A 12,071-nucleotide genomic window follows, 5' to 3' on the forward strand; every position below is an offset into this window, starting at 1 on the left:
CTAAAAGGGCGACGCATCCCCTGAGATACAAACATTTACAGACAGATTCTGACATTTTTTAACATAAACGTAATAAGCTAACGCTTACCAACAACTTTTTAAACATGTAAGTCCCCTGCAAATAGTTTTTACATATGTGAAATATATCAACTTTTATGAAGGGGAGTAGATCTCCCACTACAGGTGGTCATGTTGGTTTTAAATTCCGTCCGAGAGATGGATAAAAAATGTATAAACCAGTCACCGGATCTAAATATTCACAACAAACACTCTTTCAACATGAAACCAAGAAATGAGACCTACACTTTTACTGCCTCTCCCCACAGCCTCTCAAATGTTTGTATCCCCCAGGATACAATAAACTTTATAGGGTTAATGAAGTGTCTTTGCAATGCTTAAACGCAGCGTCTGTGTCAGAATGCATTGGGGATTATCTGTTCTCTTCGTCATGAAGAATCACCATCCAAATTCTCACATCCAATAAACAACCGAGACATCTCTGTACAGACACAATTCCAGAGCAGTCATGTAAAAAAAACCTGTTTTACTATTGCCAAAGTGAAGAAAAACTTGGAGCTTGCTTTAATTTACAAATCAGCCCAGTTGAAAAGTTGTGAGAATCCCAGAGTAAGAGCTAGTCGTTTAAACCGTCTCGTCCTCAACAGTCACAATGAGCTCGGCTGCGCACAGAGTGACATCATCATTGATTAGACTCGAGCCATTAGCCACATCATATCAACTCGTACACATACGGGGCAGGAGAACGAAGCTGGTTTCCGTGTGTAAATAAACACGAGAGGCACGTTACGTTCTGTCGTAATGCTTGTCAAATGCTGATGTGAAACAGAGGGACAAATCTGCGAAGTCTGATTGGAGCCACTGAGGCGTGAAAGTGTTGAACCTGGTGTGACCCTGCAGTGCCGCGCTGAATCAGCGCTTTACACTCGCTCACTGCTGAGTGTGTTTGTGCGGACAGTAAAATGCTCGCTGGGGTTTCCATGTGATTAAAAAAAGCCCTTTGAAAGCTTTTCTCAAAAAAGAGTTACAGAGAGAAAGGTATAACTGGCAGAAAGAGGCACATTTTGATGAAATCATTTCTAATAGAATACAATCTTGATTTATTATCACCAAACAACCACACTAGTATTGAACAGATTCTGTCCTATTGTGTGCGTACAGTATAAATGCACATTTGGGGTCACTTTATTCAGCAAGGATGCCTTAAATAAATTGATCACAAGTGACAGTAAAGACTTTTACATTATTAAAAAAAGAAATGTGCATAATATAAGAAACATAATAAGAAATGTGCCTTGTCAAACTTTTTGTTTAAAAGAAAGTTTTTTTTTAAATAGTATTTTCTATTAAATGTGTGTTACAAAGGATTTCTACTATTTAAGTATTTAAACTCTCTATTTATCAAAGAATCCTGAAATAAAAACATGTATTATGGTTTCTACAAAAATAGTACTAGTTTCAACGGTTGTTTGTTTCTTCAACAGCAAATCAGCATATTAGAAGTGACACTAATGATTACTGAAAATTCAGCTCTGCATCACAGGAATAAATGACATTTTCATCTTAAAATAACTGTTTTCTAATACATTTTAAATTGTAGTAATATTTATTTATATACTATGGGTTTTACTGTATTTGGTGAGGAGAAACCCCCCAAATATATATATATATATTTATCTCTTTGTGAGATGTTTAGCTTGAAAATTTAGCTTTTTGTCAGAAAAAAACCCTAATCATTTCCTGCTGTCATGCTTAATGGATCTTTAGGGACACCAAATTGAGCTCAACAAATGACTCCATGAAAGCAGATTTAGTGGTCAGTTTCCACAAAAATATGAAGCAGCACAACGGTTTTAAATTGACAAATCTAAAGTTCAAAAGGATAGCATTTATTTGAAATAGAATTGTATTTGTAACAATGTACAAGGTTTGCTGTAACTTTTGATCAATTTAATACATCCTCGCAGAATAAAAGTATCAATTTCTTTTAAATAAAACTCGTACTGACCCCAAACCTTTGAACGGTGAGTGTGTGTGTATAGGAGATATTTGACGTGGCACCTGCGGCACAGCATTTGTCCTCTGTGATCTGGTCAAGACGTCCCAGCAGCGCGTCGATGTTGGACTTGATCTGCGTCAGTTCTGATTTGATAGCTTGCAGCTCTGTAGATTTCACTGCTCACACAAGATTAACAAGAGAACACAATGTTTTAGTTTAAATGAGGTTTATATACTGCCATAAAACCAAAGACCAAAATAAAAGCAGTGCATTGGTATTCTGACTCCCAAGACAAATGTTTTTTTCTGCTGCTATATTGAAATATCCTAAATCCTAAACCTGACATGTTAATCGGTCAAATGGCTCAAAGGCCGGTTCAAGAGTTTATCCAGTCCATAAGTCACATAAGTCATAAGTGAGCGCACTGGCTCTGAAGAAGAAGATCTTGAGATGTCACGCAATAGAATCAAGATACAATTCTGGAATCCTGACCATGAACTCACTTAAAATACCAGTTGAACTCACACTTGTGTTTGACAGAGCTGTTGGGAAGGAGAGTGGATCTGGACAGGAGCTTGACAGGTAATGACTTCACCCTGCGGACGACCGGCACTGCCACACGGGGGCGCTTTACTGGAACTGCTCTGGGCACTGGTGATACTCTGCCTCGGTACTCAAACAGTCTGGAGACAGAAAGACAGATATGAAGAAACTAACTGCTTCATGCAACTGCTTTACTACTATCTATGAGCATATCTGGATCATGTTGTATTTGTGAAGTTATTTTTTTTAAACCAATGAATTAAAAAACGAATTTACTTTCGTATTTTCCCAAAGTAAACAATAAAAACACCATAACCCCTCCATTTTCAATTTACATATGTGAGTTTGTTGATGACAGATTTGAAAAATATAACTGACAATCCAACATATGTATCATTAAAGTTCACCTATAAAGCACTGCATTATTTTTTGCACCCATCTTGTTAAATTCAAAAGGTTTGGGGGTCAGTGCAAAAAATGGCAATTTTTTCTTCCATATTTTTATGGTGTCATAGATATAAAAAGCTATTTTGTGAAAAATTAATTGCAAAAATTCAGCATTTTGTCAGAATGTGATATATATATATATATTTACATATACATATGTGTGTGTGTGTGCGTTTAAACTTGAATATCATAATAATTCATTATAATTGCATATATCAAAGTACTGTGATATTAAATAGTAAAGCTAAAATAATTTAAAATGCAAATTTTTGGGGTAATTGAAATAAAGCTGAACTAAAACAAAATATAAATATTTGATGGAAAACTTAAACAAATTAGAAATGTTGCCGTTGCAACTTACTGAAATAATTAAGTTTAAGTACAAAAATGACTAAAACTAAAACAGAAATAGAAATAAAACTAAATAAAAAGGTCAAAATGACATGACAAAAGATATTAAAATAAATTCTATAATAATATATAAATAATACTAAAGTAACACTGGTATTGTCTTTTTTTTTTTTTTTTTTTTGGTAAATTCATGTTGTTAAAATATGCCTAGATAGAATTTTTATCCTTAAATTGTTTTGGGTAAAGTAAAGGCAAAGTGTGATCTTTGAGCAGAGCGCGTTTGAAGTTCTTCCGATCAGAGAATATCTGCTTTCATCCATCATACATCGACTCGAGATGTTTCCGACTCAGAGGAGCTCGCAGCTACATCTCGCATATATACTGACAGTGTTCGCCTCTGCGTTGTGGCACGCAAGCCGAAATTTGGCCCAAAGTGAATCCAATCACTATCAAACATGAAGGAGGTGATGTGGCAAGAATAAAGTGGGAGAAGATACTTTTGCCTTCAAAGAGAAGAACGTCTGCTGCCCAGACAGGAACCTAAAAGCAACCAGCTGGCCTCCCACATGCAATCTATGCAGCTTTATTGACTGATCCGCAATCCAAGAGATTAAATTATTGGATGCGTTTGCTGAAAAATATCGACTGCAGTCAGTGTCGCCCTAAGACAGCTGTAAGTCAGGGAGCAGAGATCACAAGAGAGATATCAATAAACATGTCAGCTCATCATATGGACGCAATATCCTTTACATCTGCAAACAAGTACATCCAGCTGAGTCTCTCAGCAGGGTTTCCATAGCTACCGAAAAGGGACGCCGGCCAACCGCGCGCTCGCCAAGCCAAAGTTTGCTTAACGGGTCGTGGAGGGAGTTCTTGTGAAATGCATATTTTTTCTCTGTCTGTCTTTCTTTCTGCAGCTTACAGCTGTGTGTGAGTGCTTTTACGAGTTCCTTTAGATTCAGCCAAGTTGACATGAGAAAATGTATTATGACACGAAGAGCCGTGCTAGGGAGAGAACTCTGTGCTTGACTTCATTATAAGTCACTGGGTCACTGCACTAAAAATGGCTCCACATAAAGCCTAGGGTGCCGAGTTAAGAGTTCAGGTCAGCCTATTTCAGCGTGAACAAAAAGTGCTTTTTGCACTCAATCAATCAAGCACTTGAGTAAATGGAATTAGTTATTGTACTAGAGCGTCTTGGTTACGCCCACTGAGCGGGAGAATGCTTTCAGCGTAAAGGCCGTAAAAAAAAACGCACACAGAGCATCTAAACGGGAAAGAGCTTTGAGATTGACAAATAGATTCTAAGAAATCTGAGGAATATTTCATAGACTGAAGAAAGCTACAGAAAAGAGAAGCAATCGCTGCAGTTCACTCCAGCGAAACGTGGATTTGCAGTGATCATTTTGTGTCAATATGTTGAATTTTGGGGTAAAATCATACCCTATATATTGTATTGTTATATATTGTATCTATTGACAACTCCATCTTACTGTATATTTTGCATACCATTGGATGTTTTTAAACACTGACAAAAAAGTTTAAGGGCTGGACGATGTGATGTTATATATGTAACATTAACGTAGATTACCTACATTTCAACAAAAGCATTCGTGCAAAACCATGGACTCACCTGTCATAGAAGTCATCTCTGTAGTAATCATAGTCAAAATCATAACCACTGCAGGGATTAAAGACACAAAAGGCATCGTTTTGAATATAAGTGATAAGGAAATACATTTTCAACATAAAAGGGAGACTGAAGCTGTAACTGTAATTAGTCATTTTCAACTTAGATACTATGAAGTCTTCACTTGATATAAAGCCATTAAATATTTTCAGCATTACTGAAACTGAAAAAGATACACATTATGTGTCACACTATATGGGGCAAGTTGTCACAATGCTAACTCACGTTAGAACGATTTATATACTTTTATTTGAAACGCTAAAATCTAAAATAAAAAGCAGTAAAACATAGTACTGGTCAACTTGTTTCTATATGAAATGATATTTATGCTTTATATTTTTGTGAAGACTGTGATACATTTTTTCAGGATTCTTCAATGAATATAAAGTTAAAAAGTTAAAGTAAAAAAAAATTTGTGTAATATTATAAGTGTCTTTACTGTGACTTTTGATCAATATAATGTGTCCTTACAGAATAAAAGTAAATCTCTCTTTTCGCAAAAGCGCAAAAAAACGTCCTGACCCCAAACTTTGAACGGTAGTGTATGTATATTTAAAAAGTAGACAATTCAAAAAACAAAAATATTTAAGCAATGAAACATTTATTAAACATAAATCATAAAAAACAATCCATTCTTTTGACCAACAAACTGTGATTAATGAAATGTGTAAAATTACTATTTATACAACACATATGACAAATTGCCCCGGTCTCTCCTATACAGTATCTAAATGTGTTTATGTGTGGTTTGTTGCTAAATATGTTGTTGAGTTGGTTAATATTACATTAAATGTTCTGCAATCACCTGTATAATGTCGCTGCGGTCCTCTTTAGTCCTTTAGGCCTGTTGGGTTTGGGTTCACCTGCCATGTTAATATCTGTGAATATAAGCGGAAAACACACTTTCAGTCTAAAGTATCTATAATCGTCTTAAGAAATGCAGATTTTATCAAAATGATCGCTGAGCACACATACATAATCAAACAATGACAGATGGCAGAAGCATTTTCAAAATGACATCTGCAGCTATTTGATAATTGCAAGTTACCGGGGCACTTGAGGCTGTTATCTAATGACTCTGTAATTATCACGGTGCACTGACATCACGGACACTTGTCATTAAGTGGGAGTGCTCTGATTTGCATAACCACATGCTCGTTGTGTCCACCAGAGGGCACTCCACACCCACTCAACTAGCCTGGAATGATCCCACGTCTCCGGCCACACTTCAGCCTCCTTGGCTTCCACTTTATAACAGCAATGACAGGATGAGAAGCAGAAAGAGAATAATGGATAGCTGCCTCTGAAGCAATGGAAGACACAGCTCTGTCACCAGATTTCATATTTCGAGCACTCGAGTGAATAGAGAAGTGAGGTCTGAGGCAGCGAGAGGTGCTTGTGTTTGAGGGAGAGCTGTCAGCTGCAGCTCCGGGACTGATTGGCCAGTGGAGAACGAGCGGGGCCGTGTGAGTGACAGGTCACCGGGGCTGTCAAGCGGAAGCCAAAGGCTCCGTGGAGCGAGAAACAGCAGCTAATCTGACCGCCCAAAAAAAACATGTATGTCATCAAGCAGCTGCGGAGGGCTGGAGGGCAAAAGAGAGACAGAGAAACAAAGATTGGAACAGAAGGAGACAGAGATCGAACTAAACAGACGGGATTGAGCAGGGACAAGAGAGAGATAGAGACGTGGAAGAAGGAAGCGAGCAAATGAACAACTGTCTGATGTCCTCAGCGTGACACGAACACCTGCCGCTGACACACCTGTCCTGTTCCTCATTTATCCGAGGGGGGCGGGGTCGGTCCATCGGTTGCCTGGATACCAGCCCAGCTGAGAAACCAATCAGTGTCTAGAGGTCACCTCGTAGAGGACACGCCATTACCGGCTGGCATGATGAGGCTTAAAACTACTTGATAACTGAAATAGCACTGTGATAAATAATATGACCCCCCCCCCATTGACTGTGCGTAATTCATTTGAAGGGTGGCACACGCTAAAGACACAGATATAGATTTCCCAGAATCTAGTAGGCTAAGTATGTACTGTACTGTAGGAATTGTTTATTGTCTGTAATGAGTTGCTCCGAACACTGAGGCTATGTTTAAAACATACTGCAATACGACTCTGACCATTTCCAGTTGTATAATAGCGTATAATGTTTTTCTGTATGGAAAAATGTCAAGTATAGCCTACAGCAGAGCATACCGTACGGAATACTTTTTCCCACAATGCAATGCACACTCAACTTTCCATTCCCAGAGTGATGATTGAACTATAATATCAGTTGATTATTAACATCTCCTTCTGGACTTGCTATTTGATCAGACTGCTGTTTAATAAACATTTCTAACTAAATTGTTTTAAATAAATAAATACAATTATTGTTTTATTAATGTTTAATTGGGCTATTATTATCAGTAGTACTAGTACCAGTGTTACTAGAGTATGTAAATATAACAAAAAAAAAAAATTATGTTTCTTCAATATAACTCCTGTTTTAAATATTTATCATTTCATACATATTTCACATACAATAAACAATAGTAGGCAGTATTTTATAGTATATAATCAGTACCTAATAAATAAATATTAAATTTATAATAATTATATAATACATAAATCATAATTATTACAGTATATAAACATAACAACTCTCTCTCTATATATACAAGTATAGTTATTATTTATTATATTCATGTTTCTGTTCTGTTTAAACTACTGTTTATCAATGCATACATATTTCACGTACAATAACAAAATAGTAGGCAGTATCCATTAATTGTGTATAATAGTAAATAATCAGTACTTAATAAATAAATATAAATTGTATTATTATTATATAATAAATAATAATTATTACAGTACATAAAAATAACAACTCCTCTCTCTCTATCTCTCTCTCTATATATTTATATATAATTATTGTTATTATTTATTATATTCATGTTTCTGTTCTGTTTAAACTACTGTTTATCAATGCATACATATTTCACGTACAATAACAAAATAGTAGGCAGTATCCATTAATTTGTGTATAATAGTAAATAATCAGTACTTAATAAATAAATATAAATTGTATTATTATTATTATATAATAAATAATTATTATTACAGTACATAAAAATAACAACTCCTCTCTCTCTATCTCTCTCTCTCTATATTTATATATAATAATTGTTATTATTTATTATATTCATGTTTCTGTTCTGTTTAAACTACTTCATACATCTTATTTTACACACTATAAAAAAGCAATAGGGACGATCCAGTTATTTGTATGCTATTATTCCATTCCAAACAAATCCACACTGGCATAGTGTATGCTTACATATTTCTCTCTTGTAGGTGCCCCACTTTTAAAATATGAATCAATACAAGCATTCAACAACTACATGAAAAAGTTCAATGCAACCTCAGAATTGATGGAGGTCAAGTGCCCTGATGAGTGGAGAACGATGCTGTCCCATTGGCCACCTTATAGCCTAATGCTGATCTACTTGCAGTGCACTATACTGACCTCCGTCTGACCCTCCACAGTGATGGCCACAGGAAACTGTCATCAATAGATATTAATCTTAACAGTGTCATGGGGCTCGCTCTTGGCAGCAGTCATAGGGCTAACCAAACACTCTACAGGGTGATTAAAAAGTCAGCTTGCTCCGACAGCAAATGCTGTGCACTTTTTTTAACCTCGGAGAGATGCCATTCAAACGGGATATGTAACTAGGGTAACCAGACGTCACGTTTTTCAGCTCTATTTTTAGTGTCCCGACTCTATGAAAAAATCATGTTTTGTCCCGTATTTCATCTTTCCTAAACTTTCTTTATTTCTGAGTGATAGAGCGAGTAGTATTCTTGTGTCACGCAAGAATAGCCTAATCAAAGATAGCCAATAACGTCATAGTATATTTTGTAGAACAAATCAATCATCCAATCACAATTCTCTATCGATTAACTTGCAGTTAGTGAAGGCAGGATCCGGCGTCAGTGTCAGTTATAGAAAGCGCAAGCGAGATCAATTCGGACAGGAAGACGCTGTGCTAATTATAGCAAGAAAAAAAAAACACATCAGAGGGTATGTATAAAGAAACAGTATACACTGAAATGTGGACAGCCGACTCAGTGTAACAGCAATGTAGACTACATACATTTTTTATATACAGTAGTGGCCAAAAGTGATGTCCGGAGAGGATATTTTGATTGCACTTTATTTTAGTTACATTGTACTTACCCAAATAAGTACTGATTAATTAACTATGTACTTACTATAGAGGTACATTTAGGGTTATCGTTTGGTTTAGGGTTAGTTACTTGTAATTATGCATCATTTACTGTTATTACTATAGTAAGTACTTGTAGTAACGCTTAACTACATCACCTTAAATTAACTTTAGTGACCAAAATAAACAAACAACAAAATGGAAGTAAAGCGGCAGCCCCTCATGAACGTCTGCGCATATAAACCAAACCAAAACAACAACAACATGTCTCAGGGCTGGTCTTCTGTTGTCCTCTGAGACCGGAGGAGTTAATGAGCTCATTAACACTCGCACCACCACACTGTAAAAAAAATATCCTAATTTTACAGAGAATAACTCTAATTTTTTTAGAGTATTTTTCTGTTATTTTAAATTATATTCAAAACTCTGTAAAATTACAAACAATATCTGTAAATTAATTAATTGACTGTTAATTAAAGGATTATATCATTAATTACAAATTACAGTGATTCTTATTTTTTTCACAGGACAATTACTGTATTATTTATACAGTATTTTTCTGTTATTTTAAATTATATTTAAAACTCTGTAAAATTACAAACAATATCTGTAAATTAATTAATTGACTGTTAATTTAAGGATTATATCATTAATGACAAATTACAGTAATTCTTATTTTTTTTCACAGGACAATTACTGTATTATTTATACAGTATTTTTCTGTTATTTTAAATTATATTCAAAACTCTGTAAAATTACAATAAAATTATGTAAATTAATTAATTGACTGTTAATTTAAGGATTATATCATTAATGACAAATTACTGTAATTCTTATTTTTTTTCACAGGACAATTACTGTATTATTTAAAGTATTTTTCTGTTTTGTTTTTTTAAATTACATACAAAGTTGTGTAAATTTACAATAAAATTATGTAATTAAATATGTAGCTCATTATATTAAAGGTTTATATCCATACTAACAATCTAACATATTTCCTTGTCATTTTAAAGTAAATGTTATTACATTTAAGTGTATTTTTACATTTTAACTCTGTAATTCTGGATACAAATTTAATGCAAGCAAACTGCACAATCATTGTTAAATTGAGCTTGCTGGTCAGACAGCAGGCCAACAGGGTTCATGATGGAACATGTGGTGGGTTTAGGTCCTCCTGGGAAGTTTGTATTCATGAGGTTTTATATATTTTTTTATGTTTTAAATAAATTTATGAAGCCATTACATATTATATTATAATGCTCATATTGTGTGCAGGCATTAGCTTACTTCATTGTAAATAGAAAAGCCTGACGTATTGTGGTATTCCTCAATGTTTCTCACTTCAAGATCAGGGTTAAAGAAAATTCTGAGCTTCCTACTCATATTTTCATCTTTGTGCGTTCAACTCGTAAATACGATCTTTATGACATGACTTGAATCCACCAATAGCTCTAGCTTATGGGACAGTCCATACAAACACTCTTTGCAAAATTACATTACTGACTGTCTCGGTGAGAAGTTCTTAGTCCTGTATCAACGCTAAACGGAGTATCCATGCTGTTAAATAAAAGTCTGTAGACAAGGGTTAGGGTTACTGTTAGGGTTAACCTTAACCCTTAATTTCTAACCCAGCCCCGGTTTCACATTACTGGTGTGCATCTTGAGACAAAACAATGGCACTGACATATTTTAAGATAAGTCAGTGCAAGTTGCTTTCAGGTAAAACAGCTCAAACGTGCATTTTAGTCTGGGACTACAGGCTTAAGCCTTGCTAGTGAAACCCGGGGTATATGCTGTAACTTGTATAGAATTATGCCAATGTTAGCAAAGTGTTGCGTTGGACAGAGGATTAACCCTAAACCAACAGGTTGTGTATGGTAACAGTGCCACACAAGGTGAAAAGCAAGACATTATTAGGCATAAGAGTGTTTCTAAAGGAAAGGAAGGTCAATAATTTGTTAAAGTGCAAAAGGGTCATTATGGCTCACATGGATGCAACTAATGTCAGCAGAGTATACCAATCCATTAGTTTTTCATATAGGTCTACATACAGAATTTGAATACATATGCAGTGTTTGTTCTGTTTTATATATAATCTGTTTGCTCTGTTAAACTGCTGTTTAGCAGAGCAGTGGTAAATATATGTTGTTATATATAAGTTATTGTAAGTTTAATTTTTAATCATGCACTGCAATGAAAACACCATTTAACCAATTGAATAAATATAACAGCCAGCCTACAAATACAACTAAATAAATATCAAGTGTATATTTTTTCCTATTTTTTCTTTTAAAAAATGTCATCTTTTCTTGTAATTGCAATGTTACCACACTATTGGCTGTCTCTCCTAGTTGTTTTGAACATGATTGGTTATTCTGACTGTCATCCAGGAATCTGGCCAATGACAATTATGCGCGCCTTTTACTGGTCAAGTTTGAATTGAATATCCGTCTGTTGGAGCGAGTGGGTGTGTGTGCTGCTGCTCTGGCTCTTCAGTACTAGCCTATTCGGTTCTGTGGCTTTTATATTGTTTAAAACATGGATTTTTTACATCGGACTGCTACATTTTTATTTTGAGCGAGTTGCGGGATGTTAATGAAGAACAAACAAGGAATATGGACAACGCATTAACAACGTGTAACGGACATATTGCAATCTGCGGAAGGTAAATAACTTTTTATTTTATAAAAACAATTCTGCTACATCAAAATATAGTGTGTTAAATTGAGAATCTAAACGCGATTAGAGCAATATCGATATTAGTACATGTTTCAATGTATTAGGCTAATGTTATGTGTTGCTAGC

At 35.1% G+C, this 12,071-nt stretch overlaps 1 protein-coding gene across 10 annotated transcripts in view; it reads right to left on the reverse strand.

The window, feature by feature from the left end:
• The window catches only part of raly (RALY heterogeneous nuclear ribonucleoprotein), an 87,395-nt gene that overhangs the window by 5,855 nt on the left and 69,469 nt on the right, over window positions 1-12,071 (reverse strand). For all 10 annotated transcript variants that reach the window (XM_084425658.1, XM_084425655.1, XM_084425661.1 and 7 more), the window contains 4 exons: window positions 5,854-5,926; window positions 4,992-5,039; window positions 2,543-2,700; window positions 2,080-2,193 (listed from right to left, as the gene is read on the reverse strand). In XM_084425658.1, coding sequence (XP_084281784.1) covers window positions 2,080-2,193; window positions 2,543-2,700; window positions 4,992-5,039; window positions 5,854-5,926 — 393 coding nt within the window. The remainder of the gene's footprint in view (window positions 1-2,079; window positions 2,194-2,542; window positions 2,701-4,991; window positions 5,040-5,853; window positions 5,927-12,071) is intronic.

The sequence above is a fragment of the Rutilus rutilus genome, assembly GCF_951802725.1.
Source record: "Rutilus rutilus genome assembly, chromosome: 12".
In the NCBI taxonomy this organism is placed as follows: Eukaryota; Metazoa; Chordata; class Actinopteri; order Cypriniformes; family Leuciscidae; genus Rutilus; species Rutilus rutilus.